Raw genomic sequence first — 26,621 nt, forward strand, 5'->3', positions numbered from 1 at the left:
GGGTCATGCCTCTCTCCGAGGAGAGCGAACCTCCACATTCTTTTTCTCTGTGTGTGATAAGCCCCACAGCCCACTCTTTGCTCTTTGACTTCAATGTCCATATAAGGCAGCTGGTGCCATGGCAACCACAGGGCTTGAATAGCAGTGTCAAATCCCTGAGCACACACATGCCCCCATCCCCCTCCCTGCACACTCCCTCCCTCTCTCTCTCTCCTGCTCTGCTAGCTCACACACACACAGGCTGAGGAAAACGGAGGGAGAAACCCATAGACACAGAGAGAGGACGGTCTGTGTGGTGCCTTACAAAAGCCAATCTGTCAAGAGCCGAGTCTTTTTTTTAAATCTCAATTCAATTTTGTGGACTCTGAGGAGAGAAAGCCACATCCCTTCCCCCTCGCCTGCCTCAGCCACGGGAAGCACCCACACGGTCGGAGCACAGGGCTAGGCCGCAAGTCGTTAGTGCTCGGTGGGCAAGCACTGACAAAAGACTGGAGGGAGAGGCTAACACGGATGCTTAGAAAGCAGTTTCTCTGACTTCTGAAGGGTGGAAAGGACGCTTTTAGGATTTCTAACCTAATCTGTGCAGTCTATTTTTGGAGGGACTGAAACAGAGACTGGTCTAGCCACTACCACAGAGGATATTGCTACAGCCTGTCTCTTGCCTCCCTCTGGAACAACAAACAAGGAAGAGAGGTTACTTCCTTGAGTTGAAGACCATTTTAAAGAGAGCCAGAAAGACTGGTTGATTTTGTAAAACAGAGGGGGTAGACCGTAGCCACGGCTAAGACTTGATAGTAGTTCTTTGTGTGCCTTGAGGATATAGCCATACAGTGTGCTGTGAAACATCAAGTTGTTTTGTTAGTGGTGACCTGGAAGGGCTCGTTTTGTCAACCAGAATGTTGGTGGTGCTCAGAGGATTGCTGGAAAATCTGTCTCTTGCCTCACTCTGTCTGTGCCCTCCCTCTCCATGGCTGTAAGGGTGATCTAGCTAAAAGAAGACGTTGACATATTATATGAATATACTTGCAACGGTAAGCATACAATACAAGACTTTTGTATTATTTCTCTCTAATGCCAGGATATAAGTAAGATATTGCAGAAAGGCAGCAGGACTCCACATACACTATAATGAAGGTAAACTGCATGACAGTTTTACGAGGGGTGGCCACTGCTCCAGGGCTAGCGCGGTCCTTTTTCAGCCATTATTGTTGCTAGAGAGAGAAGGCAGAGAGAGAATCGAGAGAGGATTTCCCTCTGTAATCGTGCGCAAAGTGCGAGTGAATGGGTTGTGTTTTGGTCTCTTTTTGAAAATGTGTGTTTGATTAATTGTTTCCTGTGAAAGGTTCTGTGTCTTGGCTGAAGTGTAAACCATTCAACTGAACAGCAAGCTCCTCTAAAAGACAGCCGTCGAAGGATTTGGTGCCAAATAAATACATAACAAAAAAACACAAAAAGAGTGAATAATTCAATAAGGAGAAAGAAGAAAACTGGGCATGGGGCAAAACAAAAGTTTCTAGAGTGAAAAGTGAAATAATTTCCAGGTCATAGTGGAAGGGGAGGAGACAAAACAGCTCTAGTGGGTTTTTTGGAACAAACATTCTACGCCATACAATTTTTACACCCCTTTATACTCTACATTAAAAGAGGGTGTGGGTAATTTTCTACCTTTGACTATTTAGTTTCTGACCCACTTTGAGGACCAAAAAGCCAAAAGAGAATATTTTATGAAAAGGCAGAGAATCTCCAAATCTTGAACTCTGAACAGAGAGTTCACAAAGGAAATCAAAACGTTTAGACAGCAGCAAACAAAATTGTTGGCTGTCTCTCATTCCTTCTGTGGTCTGCTAACCAAGCAATGGCCATGGTGAGCGGGGGCTGGGGAGACCCCAACGGGGGCACCAACGGGCTGGGGGAGAAGGGCTATCTGAGGGGAGAGGAGGAGGACGGTTCGCCCCAGGCAGGGGGCAGCGACATGGAGGTCGGGGACGAGGACAAGGCGTGTGTGGTGGACTGTGTGGTGTGTGGGGACAAGTCCAGCGGGAAGCACTACGGTGTGTTCACCTGCGAGGGCTGCAAGAGCTTCTTCAAGAGGAGCATCCGCCGCAACCTCAACTATACCTGCAGGTGAGACTCAATGGGATAATTGTCATGATGATGTGATGGATTCTCAAAATTGATGGATAATTATAATAAGCTATTTACACTGTAACGTTGGAATTCACCTCTTCCTCCACCAAACTGTAACACCCGTCTGGCTAATCTTATGAATAGCCTTTATTTCTGATTCCTTAGTTTGTCTGTTATCAATATCCCATCTGTACAGGCAAATGGATGCAAATAGCTAGAGTGAGTCATGCATTAATACATAGTTGACTCTGTGCAGAGCTGTTACAATCCCCACAGCAGTGTGTTTACTGGATGTGACTCATCACTCACTTAAAGGAAAAATCCACACAAAAAAATATCTTTCTGTATTTCTTTAATTAGTCCACTGTTGATACAGTCCCCAAATGTTTTGCATGTCAACAGTCATGTTTTCAAGATGCTGGACTTTCAAGAAGCACAGTGTCATATAATGCATTGTGCATCATCACCATGATGTGGCCGGTGACACTTTGCTTCTTGAAAGTCAGTATCTTGACAACTTGACTGCAAAACATTTTGCGACTGTATTAACTGTGCATTTTTTAAAACCAAAACATTGTTTTTGAGTGGATTTGTTCTTTAACTGTGTGCCTTTCACGATATAAAAGGTATCTGAAGAGAATAGCTGACTTAAAAATAGTATGACACTCCATCATTGCTTACTGGCAGACGTCTTGATTGTCAATATTATTAGTCGAAAACAATATGGGGTTGAACAGACACCTCTATTGTATTTCATTGTATTGTTCAACTCTGTATTGTGATATTTTGTATTGCATTGCAGTGTGATATTTATTGATTTACATTGTTTCCTCCATGTCCAAGAAGATGTCATACAAATGCATACGTTTTCTTGTACAAAACTATCCTCGAAGTGAGATAATTGAGTTTCCCCACTGTGGTCTAGTCATCCCTACATCAGCCACTCTGCCCATATTAAAAAAATCCATGAGCATGATACAATATTAATGCCATGGATCATCTAAGGAAAGACAGTGATTGGGCCATACACACTTATATAATCTGATTCTGTAAACCAGCAGATACCTATAATATATTTAAATAGAAGCTTATTTTGTCTCGCATCATGTTTTATGCTTCAACTTTCTACATCTACCCTCTAGATACGTTATGCAACCATGCAGTCTGGTAACTCACAACTGCCTGCAAATGTTTTCTATCATATTAAGGTGACCTTTCTCCATTAAAGTGATAGCAGTACACATACACTACTATAGATTTTGCCAAGAGTTTGTAGCTGTAACAAGTGTCAGCAAAGCTAAACGTCATTATCATTGCTGTGTGGATTGGCAAAACATGTTCTGATCTATATTTCAGGTCGAATCGAGAGTGCCAGATCGACCAACATCACCGCAACCAGTGCCAGTACTGCCGCCTTGAGAAGTGCTTTCGTGTTGGCATGCGCAAAGAAGGTACTTATCCTGTCCACATACAGTAGGACCTTCCTTTAGCTATGTACTTATCCTGTCCACATACAGTAGGACCTTCCTTTAGCTATGTACTTATCCTGTCCACATACAGTAGGACCTTCCTTTAGCTATGTACTTATCCTGTCCACATACAGTAGGACCTTCCTTTAGCTATGTACTTATCCTGTCCACATACAGTAGGACCTTCCTTTAGCTATGTACTTATCCTGTCCACATACAGTAGGACCTTCCTTTAGCTATATACTTATCCTGTCCACATACAGTAGGACCTTCCTTTAGCTATGTACTTATCCTGTCCACATACAGTAGGACCTTCCTTTAGCTATGTACTTATCCTGTCCACATACAGTAGGACCTTCCTTTAGCTATGTACTTATCCTGTCCACATACAGTAGGACCTTCCTTTAGCTATGTACTTATCCTGTCCACATACAGTAGGACCTTCCTTTAGCTATGTACTTATCCTGTCCACATACAGTAGGACCTTCCTTTAGCTATGTACTTATCCTGTCCACATACAGTAGGACCTTCCTTTAGCTATGTACTTATCCTGTCCACATACAGTAGGACCTTCCTTTAGCTATGTACTTATCCTGTCCACATACAGTAGGACCTTCCTTTAGCTATGTACTTATCCTGTCCACATACAGTAGAACCTTCCTTTAGCTATGTACTTATCCTGTCCACATACAGTAGGACCTTCCTTTAGCTATATACTTATCCTGTCCACATACAGTAGGACCTTCCTTTAGCTATATACTTATCCTGTCCACATACAGTAGGACCTTCCTTTTGCTATATACTTATCCTGTCCACATACAGTAGGACCTTCCTTTAGCTATGTACTTATCCTGTCCACATACAGTAGGACCTTCCTTTAGCTATGTACTTATCCTGTCCACATACAGTAGGACCTTCCTTTAGCTATATACTTATCCTGTCCACATACAGTAGGACCTTCCTTTAGCTATGTACTTATCCTGTCCACATACTGTAGGACCTTCCTTTAGCTATATACTTATCCTGTCCACATACAGTAGGACCTTCCTTTAGCTATGTACTTATCCTGTCCACATACAGTAGGACCTTCCTTTAGCTATGTACTTATCCTGTCCACATACAGTAGGACCTTCCTTTATCTATAAATGTATGTATTCTATGCAGAATATCAGGTTATTTTGACATGGATGTTCAAAGACATGAACTCCAGTCAATAGACTGTATCCGTATGTTCTAAAAAAAACGATTGTTTTAAAATGGTCATTTTTTTAACATTACATTGACCCATAGTGCTGTCACATACAACTACACTGGCCGTATCATGGCTTGCCATCCATGCAGGCTCCATGCCGTGTCCTTTGTCATCTAATCTAGTGCCTGCGTGAGCGACTAGGATACAAGGAACAAGCCACCTGCGGCCCTGTGCACCAGTCTTTCACACACATCTCTGTCTATACCTCAACTGTAGTCTGAAGTCCCAGGTGATGAATCACTGTATATGCAGTGGTTGGTTAGTTGTTTTTCCATAGGCCTTTGATTATAAATATTACATACCATCTATATAGTAGTGGTTCCACCGTTACCATGGTTGCCATGTCCTCTTACACTGTAAGCCTATTGAAGCCCTAAGTAAAATATAGTATCCCTATGCCATTGATATGAGGCATTATTGTATGATAAAGAGGCTGTAGCCCGAAGTTCCACAGTGAGTATAGCCCACAATGACTTATTTGGGTGGTTGCAGGAAACTAGAGGAACCCTGAATGCTGCCTCTTCAGTCTAATATTGATGACTCTCTCCCTTTCAAGGTCAAATTACTCACCCAATGGCTTTAATACGTCAACTACAGTTAAAGTCGGAAGTTTACATACACCTAAGCCAAATACATTTAAACTTACTGTTTCAAAACTCCTGACATTTAATCCATGTATAAAATGTCAGAATAATAGTAGAGAATGATTTATTTCAGCTTTTATTTCTTTCATCACATTCCCAGTGGGTCAGATGTTTACATACACTCAATTAGTGTTTGGTAGCATTACCTTCCAAATCAAATGTATTTATATTGCCCTTCTTACATCAGCTGATATCTCAAAGTGCTGTACAGAAACCCAGCCTAAAACCCCAAACAGCAAGCAATGCAGATGTAGAAGCACAGTGGCTCGGAAAAACTCCCTAGAAAGTCCAAAATCTAGGAAAAAACCTAGAGAGGAACCAGGCTATGAGGGGTGGCCAGTCCTCTTCTGGCTGTGCTGGGTGGAGATTATAACAGAGCATGGCCAAGATGTTCAAATGTTCATAAATGACCAGCATGGTCAAATAATAATAATCACAGTAGTTGTCGAGGGTGCAGCAAGTCAGCACCTCAGGAGTAAATGTCAGTTGGCTTTTCATAGCCGATCATTAAGAGCGCCTGCTGTCTCTAGAGAGTTGAAAACAGCAGGTCTGGGACAGGTAGCACGTCTGGTGAAAAGGTCAGGGTTCCATAGCCGCAGGCAGAACAGTTGAAACTGGAGCAGCAGCACGGCCAGGTGGACTGGGGACAAATAATTTAAATTGTTTAACTCGGGTCAAACATTTCTGGTAGCCTTCCACAAGCTTCCCACAATAAGTTGGGTGAATTTTGTCCCATTCCTCCTGGCAGAGCTGGTGTAAAGGAGTCAGGTTAATAGGTCTCCTTGCTCACACACGCTTTTCAGATCTGCCCACAAATTTTCTATGGGATTAAGGTCAGGGTTTTGTGTTGGCCAAAACCTTGACTTTGTTGTCCTTAAGTCATTTTGCCATAACTTTGGAAGTATGCTTGGGGTCATTGTCCATTTGGAAGACCCATTTGCGACCAAGCTTTAACTTCCTGACTGATGTCTTGAGATGTTGCTTCAATATATCCACATAATTTTCCTTCCTCATAATTTTCCTTCCTTTTGTGAAGTGCACCAGTCCCTCCTGCAGCAAAGCACCCCCACAACATGATGCTGCCACCCCTGCGCTTCACGGTTGGGATGGTGTTCTTCGGCTTGCAAGCCTCCCCCTTTTTCCTCCAAACATAACAATGGTCATTATGGCCAAACAGTTCTACTTTTGTTTCATCAGACCAGAGGACATTTCTCCAAAAAGTACAATCTTTGTCCCCATGTGCAGTTGCCAACCTTTGTCTCGCTTTTTTATGGCATTTTTGGAGAAGTGGCTTCTTCCTTGCTGAGTGGCCTTTCAGGTTATGTCGATATAGGACTCTTTTTACTGTGGATGTAGATACTTTTGTACCTGTTTCCTCCAGCATCTTCACAAGGTCCTTTGCTGTTGTTCTGGGATTGATTTGCACTTTTCACACTAAAGTACGTTCATCTCTAGGAGACAGAACGCGTCTCCTTCCTGAGCGGTTTGACTGCTGCGTGGTCCCATGGTGTTTATACTTGCGTACTATTGTTTGTACAGATGAATGTGGTACCTTCAGGCATTTGTAAATTGCTCCCAAGGCTGAACCAGACTTGTGGAGGTCTACAATTTTTTGCTGAGGTCTTTTTTTCTGAGATTTATTTTGATTTTCCCATGATGTCAAGCAAAGAGGCACTGAGTTTGAAGGTAGGCCTTGAAATACATCCACAGGTACACCTCCAATTGACTCAAATGATGTCAATTAGCCCATCAGAAGCTTCTAAAGCCATGACATAATTTTCTGCATATTTCCAATCTGTTTAAAGGCACAGTCAACTTAGTGTATGTAAACTTCTGACCCACTAGAATTGTGATAGTGAATTATAAGTGAAATAATCTGTCTGTAAACAATTGTTGGAAAAATTACTTATCATGCACAAAGGCCAGAGTAATCTTTTATCCCACTTTTGGTAATATAAATATTTGCATAGTAAAAGATGAACACCTCCTGAGGAATATTCATCTTTGAGGAAAATATATTTTAATGTAGAATTCTGCTGTCTTTGTTTTATTCCTCGAGTTAACATTCACTTGGAGAATTCTCAAATAATGCGAGTCCTCTGTTTCGCCCATTGTTGTTTAGATACCAGTCTGTGCCCCATGGTGGCCACTTTAATCTGGAATTATATGGTGTTAATCTGGTCAAGACCGTCTGTTGATAATCTGCCAGACCTCCTACTGCGAGAGAGCATGCCTGACTCATTTTCAACTTCTCCCCCCCTGCCCTCCCTACTTTTCACCCCAAATCCTAATCACTTCCGTCCTCCCCATCTCCCTGCATCTTCTTAACTCCAACCCCAACCCATACCCCTCCCCCTTTGTGCCTCCATCCCCACCCCAGCAGTTCAGCGCGGACGTATCCCCCCTCACACTCCAGCCTCAGCCCGACGGGCACCCCAGTAGGTGGTGGTAGCGGCGTCGGAGTGGCAGAGTTTTACAACAACAACGGCGGGCAGCCCGTGTCGGAGCTCATCTCCCAGCTGCTGCGTGCCGAGCCCTACCCCAGCAGCCGCTACGGCCACCAGTACAACCAACAGGGCCAGGCCACCGGCGCGGGCGGGGCCGTCATGGGCATCGACAACATCTGCGAGCTGGCAGCCAGACTGCTCTTCAGCACCATCGAGTGGGCCAGGAACATCCCCTACTTCCCAGAGCTACCCGTGTCAGAGCAGGTGGCTCTGCTCAGGTTGAGTTGGAGCGAGTTGTTCATTCTGAACGCTGCCCAGTCCGCCCTGCCCCTCCACATGGCCCCGCTGCTGGCCGCGGCGGGCTTCCACTCCTCGCCCATGTCAGCTGAGCGAGTGGTGTCCTTCATGGACCAGGTGAGGGTGTTCCAGAACCAGGTGGACAAGTTGACCCGGCTCCAGGTGGACTCGGCCGAGTACAGCTGCCTCAAGGCCATCGTCCTCTTCTCACCAGGTGAGTTATCTTTTTTATTTTATTCTCACTATGTGGATTGAGAATTTAGTTTTAGATTTTTTTGGGACACGTTGAGACTTTACAACATGCATTCCTGACTTTTCAGCCTACTACATTCCTGACTTTACAGTCTACTACATTCCTGACTTTACAGCCTACTACATTCCTGACTTTACAGCCTACTACATTCCTGACTTTACAGCCTACTACATTCCTGACTTTACAGACTACTACATTCCTCACTTTACAGCCTACTACATTCCTGACTTTAGCCTACTACATTCCTGACTTTACAGCCTACTACATTCCTGACTTTACAGCCTACTACATTCCTGACTTTACAGTCTACTACATTCCTGACTTTACAGCCTACTACATTCCTGACTTTACAGCCTACTACATTCCTGACTTTACAGCCTACTACATTCCTGACTTTACAGTCTACTACATTCCTGACTTTACAGCCTACTACATTCCTGACTTTACAGTCTACTACATTCCTGACTTTACAGTCTACTACATTCCTGACTTTACAGCCTACTACATTCCTGACTTTACAGTCTACTACATTCCTGACTTTTCAGTCTACTACATTCCTGACTTTACAGCCTACTACATTCCTGACTTTACAGCCTACTACATTCCTGACTTTACAGCCTACTACATTCCTGACTTTACAGTCTACTACATTCATGACTTTACAGCCTACTACATTCCTGACTTTTCAGTCTACTACATTCCTGACTTTACAGCCTACTACATTCCTGACTTTACAGCCTACTACATTCCTGACTTTACAGCCTACTACATTCCTTACTTTACAGTCTACTACATTCCTGACTTTACAGCCTACTACATTCCTGACTTTACAGTCTACTACATTCCTTACTTTACAGTCTACTACATTCCTGACTTTACAGCCTACTACATTCCTGACTTTTCAGCCTACTACATTCCTGACTTTTCAGTCTACTACATTCCTGACTTTACAGCCTACTACATTCCTGACTTTACAGCCTACTACATTCCTGACTTTACAGCCTACTACATTCCTGACTTTACAGTCTACACATTCAGCCTACTGACTTTTCAGCCTACTACATTCCTGACTTTACAGCCTACTACATTCCTGACTTTACAGTCTACTACATTCCTGACTTTACAGTCTACTACATTCCTGACTTTACAGCCTACTACATTCCTGACTTTACAGCCTACTACATTCCTGACTTACTACATTCCTGACTTTACAGCCTACTACATTCCTTACTACAGTCTACTACATTCCTGACTTTACAGTCTACTACATTCATGACTTTACAGCCTACTACATTCCTGACTTTACAGCCTACTACATTCCTGACTTTACAGCCTACTACATTCCTGACTTTTCAGTCTACTACATTCCTGACTTTACAGCCTACTACATTCCTGACTTTACAGCCTACTACATTCCTGACTTTACAGCCTACTACATTCCTGACTTTTCAGTCTACTACATTCCTGACTTTACAGCCTACTACATTCCTGACTTTACAGTCTACTACATTCCTGACTTTTCAGCCTACTACATGTTGAGACTTTTGGCTACTGTGCATACTTAGATATTCAAACATTTATTTGCATGATGGGACGTTTGACTTGCATATAGGGTTGCAAGGGGAGGGTATATTACTGGAAGCTCAAAGTTCTTTGTAATATTATCAGATGACAATGAGTGGCCTTTTGGGTAATTCAGATTATTGTCTGCAATTATTTCTGGTCCTTTAATGTGTGGCCTTTTTGCATGTAAAATGTATAACATAATCAAATAATATCCAATGCAAAATAGAATAACAAAATCAATTGATTGACAAAGTGGTAAAACATTATCCAAAATATAAACCATCAACTTTATAAATACCATTGGTGTTTAATATGAGGATTTCAGAATGACATATCCTTTATATATATTTGTACACACTTATTTGACTTATGTCAATATCTCTTTGTTGTAAATGTTTTGGCGCCAAACTGGTAGTCTGGCTAACACTAAATTCATCTTTGATGTTGTCGGCACAAAGCGTTGATAATTAAGGGGGCTGTGGTTTTTACTGGTTGTCTTGCCCTCTGTGTCTTTCTCAGTCAAACACCCACATGTACAGCCACACACAGCCCCGAACGCCACCCCTTTCCATTACAATCGTTGGACTTAAATCCATGAAAACTAACGGCATAGAAACCATAAATTACTTGGTAATATGAAATACATTTATTTCAACGGCAGAATTCAAAAGCAATTTTGGACTGACCAACTGAGATATTTTACTCATATGATAGGTAAGATACACATAGCCTTACAGAGAGCCTATCCAACAGACAATCTCAGAAAAATATATCAACTATTGGAAAGTTGGCTGTCAGAAGTATTACAATGTAAATGTACATTTAATCCGTCTGTCTGCATATTTCAAGACATGGCGTATGAGGGTTCAGTGAGATACCGGATGGGTTGTCTTGAAAAAATGTATACATAAACTGGAAATAAACCAATCCTCCATCTTTAACACAATGGAAAGGTCAAATGCTTTATTAATTAAATGTTGAAAGTGCATGGGAGACTGAGAGAAACAAAATGGTGCAGTTTGAGGCCATGTGGCGGAGAGTGATGTGGGAGCTGGAGATGTGGGTCTGGGCAGGTGTGATGTAACTGAGGTTTGTGTGGGTCTGGGCAGGTGTGATGTAGATGAGGTTTGTGTTTGTCTGGGCAGGTGTGATGTAGATGAGGTTTGTGGGGTCTGGGCAGGTGTGATCCAGGCACTTGTCAGTCTGTGTCTGGATTACTGCAACTCGGTGTTGGCTGGGCTCCCTGGGTCTGTGCCAGGTTGATGTAGATGAACTCATCCAGAACGGGCAGGTCTGATGTTCACTGAGGTTCCCAAGTTCTCTGGGCGGTCATGTAGATGAGGTCCTGTTTGTCTCCACTGGCTTCCAGTTGAGGTTTGTGTCCGGTCTGGGCAAGACCATGGTGCTTGTGTGGGCTGTGAGGTGGATGTAGCACCGAGGTTTCCAGGCTCTGGGCAGGCCCTGACCCAAATGAGGTTTGCACTGCTGGGCAGGTTCATCCAGATGGCCTTGCTTTGTCTGGGCACCACTGATGTAGATGAGTTCCCGGGTCTGCCCAGTCAAAACTGTTCGCTGGGTCTGGCCCCCCAATGGTGGAACAAACTCCCTGGGTCTGGGCAGGTGTGATGTCAGATGAGGTTTGTGTGGGTCTGGGCACCTGATGTAGATGACCTCTTTAAGGAATCTGGGATAGGTGTGATGTAGATGAGGTTTCTCACCCCCCCTGGGCAGGTGTGAAATGATTTAGATGCACTATTGTAAAGTTTGTGTTTGTCTGTTCCACTGGCTGTCAGAAGGTGAATTCACCAATTTGTAGATGAGGTTTGGATGGGTCTGGCCAGGTGTAAAATGTAATGAGGTTTGTGTGGGTCTGGGCAGGTGTGATGTAGATGAGGTTTGTGTGGGTCTGGGCAGGTGTGATGTAGCTGAGGTTTGTGTGGGTCTGGGCAGGTGTGATGTAGATGAGGTTTGTGTGGGTCTGGGCAGGTGTGATGTAGATGAGGTTTGTGTGGGTCTGGGCAGGTGTGATGTAGATGAGGTTTGTGTGGGTCTGTATATTGTTGTTTGTATGTGTATGTTTTGTATTTAAAAATGTATGTACAATCTTACCCAAAATAAATAACTTTCAAATCCAAACAAGGAGAGAGGTCTCAATCAAGAGAACCAATTAAACCCGATGCACAACTTCGGAGCTGTCATGTATATACATGTGGCTCCTGAGTGGCGCAGCGGTCTAAGGCACTGCATCTCAGTGCTAGAGGCGTCACTACAGACACTGGTTGGATTCCAGGCTGTGTCACAACCGGCCATGATTGGAAGTCCCATAAGGCGGCGCACAATTGACCCAGTGTGTCCGGGTTTGGCTGGGGTAGGCCATGTAAATAAGAATTTGTTCTTAACTGACTCGCTTAGTTAAATAAAAGGTTCAATTAAAAAACATGCAGTGTCGGAGGGTGGCGCTGTTAATAATTAGTACATGCTTCAAGCAGACCACCATGGTCCCTGTGCCCAAGAACACAATGACTACAGACCCATAGCACTCATGTCCGTAGCCATGAAATGCTTTGAAAGGCTAGTAATGGCTCACATCAACATCATTATCCCATAAACCCTAGACCACTCCAATTTGCATACCACCCAAACAGATCCACAGATGATGCAATCTCTATTGCACTCCACACTGCCCTTTCCCACCTGTACAAAAGGAACACCTATGTGAGAATGCTGTTCATTGACTACAGCTCAGCGTTCAACACCATAGTACGCTCAAAGCTCCTCAACAAGCTAAGGAACCTGGGACTAAACACCTCCCTCTGAAACTGGATCCTGGACTTCCTGACGGGCCGCCCCCAGGTGGTGAGGGTAGGTAGCAACACATCTGCCAAGCTGATCCTCAATATTGGAGCTCCCCCCTCCTGTACTCCCTTTTCACCCACGACTGCATGGCCAGGCACGATACCAACACCATCATTAAGTTTGCTGACAACACAACAGTGGTAGGCCTGATCACTGACAATGACGAGACAGCCTTTAGGGAGGAGGTCAGAGACCTGGCCGGGTGGTGCCAGAATAACAACCTATCCCTCAACGTAACCAAGACTAAGGAGATGATTGTGGACTCCAGGAAAAGGAGCACCGAGCACGTCCCCATTCCCATCGACGGGGCTGTAGTGGAGCAGGTTGAGAGCTTCAAATTCCTTGGTGTCCACATCAACAACAAACAAGATTGGTCCAAACACACCAAGACAGTCGTGAAGAGGGCACGACAAAGCCTATTTCCCCTCAGGAAACTAAAAAGATTTGGCATGGGTCCTGAGATCCTCAAAAGGTTCTACAGCTGCAACATCGAGAGCATCCTGACCAGTTGCATCACTGCCTGGTACGGCAATTGCTGAGCCTCCGACCGCAAGGCACTTCAGAGGGTAGTGCGTACAGCCCAGTACATCACTGGGGCAAAACTGCCTGCCATCCAGGACCTCTACACCAGGCGGTGTCAGAGGAAGGCCCTACAAATTGTCAAAGACCCCAGCCACCCCAGTCATAGACTGTTCTCTCTACTACCTCATGGCAAGCGGTACCGGAATGCCAAGTCTAGGACAAAAAGGCTTCTCAACAGTTTCTACCCCCAAGCCATAAGACTCCTGAACAGGTAACCAAATGGCTCCCCGGACTATTTGCATTGTCTGCCCCCCCAATCCCTCTTTTACGCTGCTGCTACTCTCTGTTTATCTTATATGCATAGTCACTTTAACTATACATTCATGTACATACTACCTAAATTGGCCTAACCAACCAGTGCTCCCGCACATTGGCTAACAGGGCTATCTGCATTGTGTCCCACCACCCGCCAACCCCTCTTTTTACGCTTCTGCTACTCTCTGTTCATCATATATGCATAATCATTTTAACGATACCTACATGTACATACTACCTCAATAAGCCTGACTAACAGGTGTCTGTATATGGCCTTGCTACTCTTTTTTTCAAATGCCTTTTTACTGTTGTTTTATTACTTTACCTACACCTCTCACACCATTGATTAGAGCCTGTAAGTAAGCATTTCACTGTAAGGTCTACACCTGTTGTTTTCGATGCACGTGACAAATAAACTTTGATTTGATTTAATGTGCTCATCTGTACTTACACTTGACTCATGACCTCTGATAAAGATCATCCCTGACTCAGTGGTGTTAAAAGGAAAGCTTAACATTCTGAAACATGGAACACATGAGACCACTAACTACTCTGAACCTAGAGGGAAATCTACCTGAAAATTGGAGCGTGTGGATCTTTAATTCAACCTTTATATAATCGCCAGTGGCATCTCAGAGAAAGCCGAAATAGTGAAATGTGCCACATTCCTGCACGTAGCCAGAGATGATGCAATCAAGGTATTCAACACTGTAACGACCCTGGGTTTATAAGTGTGGATATCGACTCTGCCGCCTGAGCATGCTTTTGGGGCACAGTTGATAGTGTGCTGGACTTCGGGCTCGAAGGTCAAGGGTTCAAGACCTACGCCCTGCTGTTTCATTACATTGGTGTCAGAAGTGATCCGGCCTTGCATCCACGACAGTGCGTGTGCTTGGCCAGTGAGCGCGTTCCTATAAGAGGAAGAGTCGCAACTTCGGGCTAGAAGGTCGAGGGTTCGAGACCTGCTCCCTGCCTGTTTCATTAAAATACCTTTGATTTTGAAGATGATATAGATGTATTAAAAGCGCTTTTCCGAAAGTACTGTGAGCCAAGAACAAATCTGACGGACCTGAGGCATATGTTTTTCACGAGAGTGCAAGGACAAACTGAGTCAATTGATGCTTACTGACTCATCTAAAAAAAATAAAGTTTCAACAATTTACCGAGTCACTGATATGGGACAGAATTGTGTGTGGAATCACAAATGGCCAAGTGCGATGCAGATTACTTGCCGGGCTAGTGAAGTGAGCCAGCTGAAAATACATCGTGACGAAGTCGAGGTGCCCGTTCTTAATGTGCATGAGCAAAAGAAAGCACAGAATTGGAGAAAGGTTCCAAGCTAGATAAGGAGTGGTTGCATGGACAATGCTCACGTTGACGGTACAAATATGAACCAAAAAAAGGGTCCAGCATAAGGTCAGATATGCGAAGCAAATCACAGAAAAAAAATCCATTACGCCAAAATGTGCTCCTCATGCACACAGACAGAAAACCGGAGCCTTCACAGGATTTACAGGGAGATGACAGCACGAAATTAGGACATGTTCATTGGGACAATTGAAGTGAAACAGAGTGAAGTACAATTTGTTGCTCAGCTAGTGAATATCAATGAGAAAAATACTGAGAAAGAGCAGTGAACAGAAACACTGTAAATAAACAACCATAAGCTTACTGTTAAGCTGGATACAGGAGCTGAGTGTAACGTCTTTCCGTGAGAGACTTGAAAACGCTGAAAGTGAAGGGTGATTCCATGCAAAAATCCAACTGCAAGCTAGTGATGTATTCTGGCCACCAGATGGAGCCAAAAGCAAGAATACACTCAAATGTCAATACAAAGAGAAAGTGTTTGAACTGGAATTTCAAGTGATAGAACAAGATGCACCTGCAATACTTGGAAGATCAGCTTGTCTGCAAATGGGCTTAATGCAGAGAATATTCAAGCTTGAACAAAGGACAGAGACAGACATTTTGAATATGAAGATGTAGTCACAAGACCTGGATGTGTTCCGGGAGTTCATCACATACAAATAGACGCAAAAGTTACACCAGTGGTTGGTTAACTCATCCAGAAAAGTACCTGTAGCACAGAACCGCGTGGAAAACATGGATGTCGTCGTCAGGAAAACTGAGCTTACAGAATGGGTAAATCAAATCGCTCATCAACTTCCTGTTTCAGAAGAGAAACTGCAGCAATTCAAACCAGCAACAGCAGAAGATGAAGAGTTAAGACTGGTCACAGAAACAGATTAAAAAAGGATGGCCAGACAAGAGGGGGAAAGTTGCAAAGAAAATACAACACTACTGGACCTTCAGAGGGAATTTGACATACTCAGATGGACTGCTGTTCAGAAGTTCAAAACTTGTTGTTCCTCAGAAAATGAAAGAAGTTCCTGAAGCAAACATGGGAGTCATCAAATGTAAGAAACTAGCAAGGATGTTCTGTCCAGGCATGGCTAAACAGATTGAAGATGTTGTAACCAAATGTGCAGTCTGCAACTTACATAAAAACAACAATTAAGAGAGCCACTCATGTTTCATCCATTCCCAGAGAGAGCTGGGCCAAAGTTACAGTGGACCTCTTCCATTACAGCCACACAGAATATCTACTATTTGTGGATAACTACTCAAAATTCCCAGAATCTCCCAGCTCAGTGGGACAACAAGTAAACACATCATTACAGCACTAAAGTCGATCTTCGCAAGGCATGGGTTGCCGAACATGTTGTGCTCCGACAATGCAAGACAGTTGGTGAGTCAAGAAAGGTTCTCTACCAACAGGGATTTCAAACATGTCATGTCGAGGCCTATATTTCCACAGTCAAACGGCCAAGCTGAGACAGCATTTCAGACTGTGAAGAACCTGCTGAAAAAAGCACGAGACAGCAACGGCGATCCTTACATAGCTCTCCTTGAGTAAATAAAATGTGTGTACCTGGAATGGCTGAGGGTGGCGCTATTACTAGTTAGTACATGTGATCATCTGTACTTGCACTTGACCCATGACCTCTGATAAAGATTGTTCTTCTACCCCCATCCCTGTTTCAGCTAATATATTACAAGAGCTAATATTGAATTCATAAACGGCCTCCTTTCCAGACCAGTTTGGTCACAGCTCTCCCTGCGCTGTGAGTCTCGTGGGTCACGTCTGCACGGCTACCAAACTGGTACCAGTTGTGAAAACGGTTGTGAAACGTTATTGCAGTTAATTGAAAAATAATGTCATTGTTGATTTATTTTTCTTCATTAATTAGGCTATTTTCCCTTGAACCATATGGTCTATCCACTAGAAACTCGTGGACAAAATTGACACATACAATTCATGTGTAGTATTAATTTTTGTAACAGTTATTCAAGTATAAATTACCATAGATTACCTGTTAATTACCAAAGTTTGTTAAATTTACATTAGCTTTGCAACCCTACATCAATACTTTTCTTATTTTTTTACTAAAATGCTGAGACTTTAACATTTCTAATGGGAAAACATACACTGAGTGTACAAAACATTAGGACCACCTGCTCTTTCCATGGCATAGACTAACCAGGTGAATCCAGGTGAAAGCTATGATCCTTTGTTGATGTCACTTGTTAAATCCACTTCAATCAGTGTAGATGAAGGGGAGGAGACAGGTTAAAGAATGATTTTCAAGCCTTGAGACAATTGAGACATGGATTGTGTGTGTCATTCAGAGGGTAACTGGACTAGACAAAAGATGGAAGTGCCTTTAAACGGGGTATGGTAGTAGGTACCAGGCCCACCGATGCTGGGTTTTTCACACTGTATCAAAAATGGTCTACCACCCAAAGGACATCCAGCCAACTTGACACAATTGTGGGAAGCATTGGAGGGGCCAGCATCCCTGCGGAAAGCTTCAGACACCCTGTAGTCCATATGCCCAAATGAATTGAGGCTATTCTGAGGACAAAATGGGGTGCAACTCAATATTATTATCCTAATGTTTTGTTCACTCAGTGTTTCTCTTGGTGTTATCTAAGGATACCAAAGCATCTGCTGGTCAAATGACAAAACCTGAACACAGGTGTGCTGGTAGATTTGAGGAGAGTGGCGCCCTCTCCTGGCATGACAGTACAAGTGCAGAGTATAATCACAGGCCAAAATGTGTTGTAGTGGATATTGTAATTGAAAGGTCTGCACTGCAGACTTACCCAAAGAGTGTAACATTTTTACATGTCAACAGTTGTTTGCATTATTTTGCTTCAAATGGCCTAAATCTAGACTACATCAACAAAACATACAGATGAAACAATGTAGAAAACAGGAGAACAGAGGAGGTACAACCGGACCTTTTTTTAGTTTTTGGTCAGAGTTTTTTTAAATTTGTTGGTGCCAAACAGATTTCTGTATGTAGGTTCCCGCCTCAGTTAAGTACTGCTCCCTCCCACTCTACTCACCTCAAGTCTCTGTCATTCCCTCCTTCCCTCTCAGATGCGTGTGGGCTGACAGACCCGGTCCACGTGGAGTCTCTGCAGGAAAAGGCCCAGGTGGCTCTGACAGAATACGAGCGGATGCAGTACCCAGGTCAGCCGCAGCGCTTCGGCCGCCTGCTCCTCCGCCTGCCCGCCCTCCGCGCCGTGCCCGCCAACCTCATCTCCCAGCTCTTCTTCATGCGTCTGGTGGGCAAGACACCCATTGAGACGCTCATCCGTGACATGCAGCTCTCCGGAAGCTCCATCAGCTGGCCCTACGTCCCTGGTCAGTAACCCCCAAAATTAGGTCTCCTTCTGGGCAGTGACGACAAGGACCGCAGGTTCCTCTGAATCATCATGATCCATCTGTGTGATCCTATGCTAGCGCCAGCTGGACATCATACATACTGTACTGTCTCCATGAACTGAGCTCTCCATACCAGCCTAGTGCCAGCTGGGTCTATTGCCAGCACACTGGTGCCAGCACACCTGCTGTGCCCCGTTATGGCGACCTGAGTCAGCCATGCCATCCGCATGCCATAGTGACACCTTACATACAGACATTACTGTCCTGCCAATAGAGGTCACTGGAACCTTGTCTCATTTTCCACATCTCATTGCCTTCAGTGCAATGACTGTCAACGTCTACATCAGATATTGGAATTCTGGTAGAAAACCAGTATTATGGAGCTATTAGTCTGATCCTTAAGGCTGGTTTATACTTGGTCTAACAACATGTCTATAGACAAATAGAACGCAACAAGTGTCTCTGGTCAAAACAACATTTAATTTATACTGGGGTTTATAGACCTGTTGCTGCGGCTGTTGGTTTCCTTGTCGGAGACGCAGTTCAACGTTGACCCTGTCGCAGAATCTGTTGTCATGGTTACCTGACTGAGACAGCAACAAGACAGTGCACAAGTTCTCAAATTCTTTGGTTGAATTCCCTGCTTTTGTTTCATCCTACTCACAACCATAAGCTATTTTCTGTAATTAGCTAGCTAGCTTTCAATTACCTTGTAAATAATCATCTTGTTGAGTTTATTTTCCTGTAATAATTAATACAAATTTGCTAAAGTTAAGACGTTGTCGACAATGACAAATTTGATGTCGGACGACAATAAAATGCCCAAGATTTCACTGGGACAACTTTCTACAGACATGACGATAGACCGACTACAAACAAGCCTCTCACTGAAGGGCCTTCACCTAACTGAGAGGGTCCTCCACCATATGTCTCACTTCTATCCCTTCAGATATGTGAACACAAACTTGATAGGAGGAAACGGGGAGGTGCTAAGGGTTGAAATGAAACTGGAACAAGAAATTACACCAAAATCTTTATTGTCCACAGAAGTCCTTGAAGGTTATAGATTTGATATTTGAACTAGTAGATCAGTCAGGCAGATGAAGTGGAGAGACTTACAGATGGACTCAGTGACTGTTTCCATGTATCACTCATAGGGATCTTAATTGTTGCATTGGGCAACTTTTAAAAAGCCACAGTTAAATAAATATGGATTGATACCGCACAAGACGACAGAATGCTAACGATTGATTTCTCCATAAGGCAAACTCTCTGTCATTGTTGTTCACCACAAACCGCCTTCTTTTCAATGACTGCTTTTTCAATATTCAGTATGAATTAGGACACTGCAGTAAGAGTAGATCATTCATCTGGACATGTTCTTTCCAATCGACACTGTTTTTTCAATAAGGACGGATATTTTAACTACAACAGATGACGAATGCAGCTGATATGAGTGACAGGCTGATTGTTGAAACAAAAAAGTATGTAATTAAAAAGGTTGTGGCCAAATGGTTCACCTATGACCTATGACCATACTGAAAACAAAGAGCAAATGCTGTTGGTACTTTAAAAATAAATCACATCAAAACCTATTTTACAAGCTATACGAAGTGTACATATTGTAAATGTAGGGAACCAAAGGCTTAAATGGTGTTGATGGTATCATTTTTAGAGGCCATGTTGTCTTGCTGCATGTCACAATGTTGTTTCTGCTCTGTTAAACGTTTTAAGAGGTGTTTCATCTCTACCAAATGGGATTGGAGAGTAAAGTTATTTTTTTTAATGATGAGTTCAAAGTTTTTTTTTTGTTTTTTTTTAACCTTAATATTTCATGTAAAAATACCTCTACCATCCCTTGAGATGTGTTAAAAAAGACGTGTATCCATGGCGGTGAAGATGACACTGGTGCAGAACAAGAGGCTACTCCTGAGCCAATTCTGTTCCCAACACAAAGCAATGCATCCTAGGAGCTAACTTTAAAACACTTAGGTAATATGGGACTTTGTCATGGCTGTATGGCAATGGGACTGCGCTTGGAGGCTACGATCCCAAAACATCACACTACCTGTGAGAGACTGAGAATAGGTCCAATAGCCTATCGGTGACTAGGAATTACCTCATGCCTTTCAAAATGATGTGGCATATCCTCACCCACTGACTCACTCAACCACCATTTCACCCAGAAACATGACAAAAGATACAAGTACTATTATTAATGTTTTACTATATTTTACTGTTGTTGCTGAGTTCTTTAGATTTGGAATTGTTTGTGTATGAAAGCATTATTAAAAGGCCAAAATGACATGGTGAGTCTGTGGCTTCTTTCCCGAGTCAGTTACATCCATAAGAATGTCAGTTCGATCTGGGCAATATCTTTGTACTCAGAAATTACTACTGTAAAGTACACCTTTAAGAGATGTAATACAATGCATTACATTTATTGTCTGAAAACAATGTATAAACCATGGGAAGACTAATTGATCAACAAACCTGTTGAATTTGCATCAGACTCTCTTCAAAGAAAAACTATTGTAAACATTTTAAAGAAATGTCTGGAATTAATGTACTGCATGATCACATTGCAAGACATAATATTCTACAATAATTGTATATTTCATTATAAAATATGTAAGTTGTTATTCTTCATTAAAGATAGGATATTAGAATGCACACTTTTGTAGTTAGTAATCGGTGAAAACATACTTTTGCAATGTTACACAGAGCAGACAAAGGAGACAAGAACAGATCAGTACAACATTTATAAAACAACAAAACAGACAAAAATGACTCAGGAATATTGCATCTCTTACAAAGCATAAGAATCCATAGTAAAAATGTAACAGAATGAATCACGAAAATGTCTCAATCATGCCCTTACAACAAACCTTCACCTCAAGTCAAAGGTTTCCCTTAACATACATGTTCAATGTGGTTGTTTCAACCTCATAATCTACTTATTGTAAGTCATTTTCCCGAGAAAGAACCATTCAACTGTTGCCTTTTAAACCTGTGTGAAGCGGGATCAGTCAAAGTTCAGTCTTTTGTGGAGTCCTGCTGGACTGCTACTATGTAGTCTGCTGTATGGAGTAGTTGTGGATGGTACAGCAGACCCAGGCTGCTTCAACAAAGGCCATTGTCATAGTTCTTCACTAGGCGCTTGATGTGGAATAGGTTCTGTCTCAGGTCTTTGCTTCGCTGCTTCTTGGCTTGATAGTCTGCTGTCTGCAGAGGAGAAATAACACAATACAGACCTTAGATATCAGACATTTACAATGATATATCAATTGGTCAAGATACAGTCAGTGAATAATATCATGACATAATACACATTATATAATATATTAAATTATAATATATTTATAAATTACATATTATAAAGTAAACATCTCCCAAAATGAAATAATTGTTCCTAAAAGAGATGGAGAAAGGAGACACATAGGGATGAATTATTGATGAACAGTAACGTGAGCGATTATAACTCACCCGCTTCAGGCCCTTGAGAAGGTTGTATTCATCAGCCACTCCCTAAGATATAAAGGATAACTCTCAAAAACATTACTGCTCAAAGGGGGTTATTCATTAAAGTCAGTTTATCTGCAACGATGAGGCAAACAACACACAAATTCCTGTTCCAACTCAAGGCTCGTTCCCGCCGCATTTCCAACTAAACCTCTTTTATTATTTGCGTATCAATTAACTGATTAATTCAGCTAAATAGCAAAGGTTCAAATACCACCTACTCCTTTAGTAGTACAAATTTGAGGTGAAATTATCGAATGCTTGACGCCTTTTACTGGGAGAGCCGAGTCTTCCCCTTCATCTGATTTTGTTCTCAAAAGTAGTTATAAATGTATTTCTTTAAAGTCAGCTTGTGTGTGTGTGTGTGCTGTAATGGTGCTTGTTTCAATGAATTAGCAAAACTTAAATGATGAGACAATAACGATGTAGTTGAAAATGATACATTTCTATGCAAAATATCAGGAGAATATTGTACCGTAAAGAAAACACAGCCATATTGTTTTTTGCCAGAAAATGTAACAGCATATGTTTTCTTTACCTGGTGCTTTGCAGTCCCCTCCTCCAGGGTATCCAGCTCTCGGCTCAGCTTGTGCATCTGTTCACTGATGTCATCCATCTCGGCACACAGGCTTTTGTAGCTCGCCAGGTTGGAGTCAAACTCTTTCTTATACTGTCGTCGTTGCCTGTCTGATGTTATCTCAGGGTACATGCTGAAGAGACACATTACACAGGAATAAAGGAGACACAGGTCATTCCATTTAGATGAATGCTGCAATTTTATTGAACGCTTTCTTGAATGTAGAGAGCTTTGGAACAAAATGGCTTTCTGTCATGCTTTCCCACTAGCATATCTGACACAGCACACACAGCAGATAACGGTTGGATACTGTCTGTTTTAATGTTTAATCTATCACGCCATCCCTCGTTCCATCCATTCATCCATCCATCTTCTCAACAAATACAGCCTACCTATGCATGTGGTCACTTTGGTCTTGGTCCAATTCATTACCAGTATCCCCACCAGTGGTGTAGCCGGTCTCACACTGGGTCTCCTCCTGGGAAGGGGGGGTAGGATCCCGCTCCCTTTCCCTGTGAATGGGGTACTTCTTCAGGCTCTCTGCCTCCACAGAGGGGCTGGAGCTGACCCTGGTGTGCCGGTACAGGGGCTCAGGCACACTCCCATTGGTGTTGTCATAGTAACTGGAGATAATATCAAACTGTCAATAGAGCTAGTTAACCTTTATAACTATATGATTACATTATGGTGTTATTCTTTGGACCATTCAGTCCATACTGCATGAACACTGGGAAAATCATTTATCTGTATTGACAGCAAAGCAGAAGTTGAAGGTGGCAAATTGATAACCAGCAGGCAGAGAAAATCTAATTTTAATAAAAAATAATTTATTCATTTTCAAACTGTTATGAACTATTTTTGTATCATTTTCCTGTGTCTAACCAGGCTTTACAGCCAGGGGTGAGTAGTGTGAGTAGTAGGGTTCTGGTAATATTATTGTTACCAATAACAATACTGTGACTATTTATTGTTATGGCGGTGTCGGATGCCCCGAGTGGCACAGCGGTCTAATGCACTGCACCTCAGTGCTAGAGGCGTCACTACAGACCCTGGTTTGATTCCAGGCTGTATCACAACCAGCCGTGATTGGGAGTCCCATAGAGCGGCACACAATTGGCCCAGCGTCGTCAGGGTAGGGTTAGGCCAGGGTAGGCCGTTATTGTAAATAAGAATTTGTTCTAAACTGACTTGCCCAGTTAAATAAAGGTTAAGTAAAAAATTAAAATTAACGCAGAACTGCGTTGAAGTCATCAAATCAGTGAGCAGCTGCTCTTGATCACGAAGCCACACCCGTCCCCCTCATGTTAGAAGATCAGAACGAGAAAGTGTGGGCTATATAGACATAATTACGCTAAAATTGAAAATAATTAAAGAAAATAATGAGGATTTTGTTATGTTAGCCTAATCGAGGTATAGATTATATCTCACATTCCAGTACTCAAACGTGTAAACAAGGCTGCATGGGATTTCTCTTAATGCACTCCGTACAGCCAATGGCAATGCCCACTTTAGGTATAATACCAGGAGCCGCTTGTGGATTTGACAGCTCTAACACAGTTCCACCTCCGACGTTGCCAAAACAACCACTATGCAGATGTTGGCTAAAGCGGATCTGATTGAAGACAGCCCTAAGACTATTCAGCCTAGGTCAAAACTATTCACTCAACGTCGAGACTATTCACTCTAGGTCGAGACTATTCACTCTACGTCGAGACTATTCACTCTACGTCGAGACTATTCACTCTAGGTCGAGACTATTCACTCTAGGTCGAGACTATTCACTCTACGTCGAGACTATTCACTCTACGTCGAGACTATTCACTCTAGGTCGAGACTATTCACTCTAGTTCGAGACTATTCACTCTAGGTCGAGACTATTCACTCTAGGTCAAAACTATTCACTCTACGTCGAGACTATTCACTCTACGTCGAGATTATTCACTCTAGGTCGAGACTATTCACTCTAGGTCGAGACTATTCACTCTAGGTCGACACTATTCACTCTACGTCGAGACTATTCACTCTACGTCGAGACTATTCACTCTAGGTGGAGACTATTCACTCTAGGTGGAGACTATTCACTCTAGGTGGAGACTATTCACTCTAGGTTGAGACTATTCACTCTAGGTCGTGACTATTCACTCCAGGCAGAGACTATGGGAACTCACTATGGGTCAAGGCTCCAGACAATCCTCCCAGACTGGCCTATTTACTTAGACTGGACTATTACATTTATAGTACCAGTCAAAAGTTTGGACACACCTACTCATTCAAGGTGTTTTTTTGTTTTTTTACTATTTTCTACATTGAGGAATAATAGTGAATACATCAAATCTATGAAATAACACATATGGAATCATGTAGTAACCAAAAAAGCGTTAAACAAATTAAAATAAGATTCTTCAAAGTAGCCACTCTTTGCCTTGATGACAGCTTTGCACACTCTTGGCATTCTCTCAACCAGCTTCATGAGGTAGTCACCTGAAATGCATTTCAATTAACAGGTGTGCCTTGTTAAAAGTTAATTTGTTTCTTAATGTGTTTGAGCCAATCAGTTGTGTTGTAACAAGGTAGGGGTGGTATACAGAAGATAGCCCTATTTGGTAAAATACCAAGTCCATATTATGGCAAGAACAGCTCAAATAAGCAAAGAGAAATGACAGTCCATCATTACTTTAAGACATGAAGGTCAGTCAATCCGGAAAATGTCAAGAACTTTGAAAGTTTCTTCAAGTGCAGTCACAAAAACCATCAAGCGCTATGATGAAACTGGCTCTCACAAGGACCGCCACAGGAAAGGAAGACCCAGCGTTACCTCTGCTGCAGAGGATAAGGTCATTAGAGTTACTATCACGCTTGAAGGTAAGACCCAGATGCAGACTGTGTGTAAGATGCAGATGGGTGTAAAGGTACAGGACAGCAGGCAGGGTCAGGTCAGGCAGAACGGTCAGGCAGAACGGTCAACCAGAAAACTTGTAAACAGGAGCAAGAAAAAGGTGGGAGCAGGGAAACAAAATACTGGTAGGTTCAACAAACAAAACGAACTGGCAACAGATAAACAGAGAACACAGGTATAAATACACAGGGGATAATGGGAAAGATGGGTGACACCTGGAGGGGGTGGAGACAAGCACAAAGACAGGTGAAAAAGATCAGGGCATGACAATTACCAGCCTCAGAAATTGCAGCCCAAATAAATGCTTCACAGAGTTCAAGTAAACGACACCTCAGCATCAAATGTTCAGAGGGGACTGCGTGAATCAGGCCTTCACTGTCCAATTGCTGCAAAGAAACCACTACTAAAGGACACCAATAATAAGAAGAGACTTGCTTGGGCCAAGAAACGCGAGCAATGGACATTAGACAGGTGGAAATCTGTCCTTTGGTCTGATGAGTCCAAATTTGAGATGTTTGATTCCAACCACCGTGTCTTTGTGAGACGCAGAGTACGTGAACGGATGATCTCCGCATGTGTGGTTCCCACCATGAAGCACGGAGGAGGAGGTGTGATGGTGTGGGGTGCTTTGCTGGTGACAGTCTGTGATTTATTTAGAATTCAAGGCATACTTAACCAGCATGACTACCACAGCATTCTCCACCATTGTTCCTGTTCCCAAGAAAGCTAAGGTAACTGAGCTAAACGACTACCGCCCCGTAGCACTCACTTCCGTCATCATGAAGTGCTTTGAGAGACTAGTCAAGGACCATATCACCTCCACCCTACCTGACACCCTAGACCCACTCCAATTTGCTTACCGCCCAAATAGGTCCACAGACGACGCAATCTCAACCACACTGCACACTGCCCTAACCCATGTGGACAAGAAGAATACCTATGTGAGAATGCTGTTCATCGACTACAGCTCGGCATTTAACACCATAGTACCCTCCAAGCTCGTCATCAAGCTCGAGACCCTGGGTCTCGACCCCGCCCTGTGCAACTGGGTACTGGACTTCCTGACGGGCCGCCCCCAGGTGGTGAGGGTAGGCAACAACATCTCCACCCCGCTGATCCTCAACACTGGGGCCCCACAAGGGT

At 43.0% G+C, this 26,621-nt stretch overlaps 2 protein-coding genes across 2 annotated transcripts in view; one reads left to right on the forward strand and one right to left on the reverse strand.

Annotated features, from left to right (window-relative positions):
• Positions 1-173: 173 nt before the first annotated feature.
• On the forward strand, positions 174-19,527 carry LOC135558513 (nuclear receptor subfamily 2 group F member 6-like). Its single transcript, XM_064992371.1, is given in 6 exon segments — positions 174-1,031; positions 1,343-2,124; positions 3,484-3,578; positions 7,873-7,914; positions 7,917-8,450; positions 18,196-19,527. Coding segments are annotated over 5 exon segments (1,215 nt in total). The 5' UTR covers positions 174-1,031; positions 1,343-1,855; the 3' UTR covers positions 18,471-19,527.
• Positions 19,528-19,899: 372 nt separating this feature from the next.
• LOC135558110 (uncharacterized) overlaps positions 19,900-26,621 on the reverse strand; it is a 34,373-nt gene continuing 27,651 nt past the window's right edge. The window contains exons 10-13 of the mRNA XM_064991855.1: positions 22,975-23,205; positions 22,544-22,715; positions 21,970-22,011; positions 19,900-21,708 (exon numbers count right to left, since the gene is read on the reverse strand). Coding sequence (XP_064847927.1) covers positions 21,607-21,708; positions 21,970-22,011; positions 22,544-22,715; positions 22,975-23,205 — 547 coding nt within the window. The 3' untranslated portion in view covers positions 19,900-21,606. The remainder of the gene's footprint in view (positions 21,709-21,969; positions 22,012-22,543; positions 22,716-22,974; positions 23,206-26,621) is intronic.

The sequence above is a fragment of the Oncorhynchus masou genome, chromosome 17 (genome assembly GCF_036934945.1).
Source record: "Oncorhynchus masou masou isolate Uvic2021 chromosome 17, UVic_Omas_1.1, whole genome shotgun sequence".
Classification (NCBI taxonomy): domain Eukaryota; kingdom Metazoa; phylum Chordata; class Actinopteri; order Salmoniformes; family Salmonidae; genus Oncorhynchus; species Oncorhynchus masou.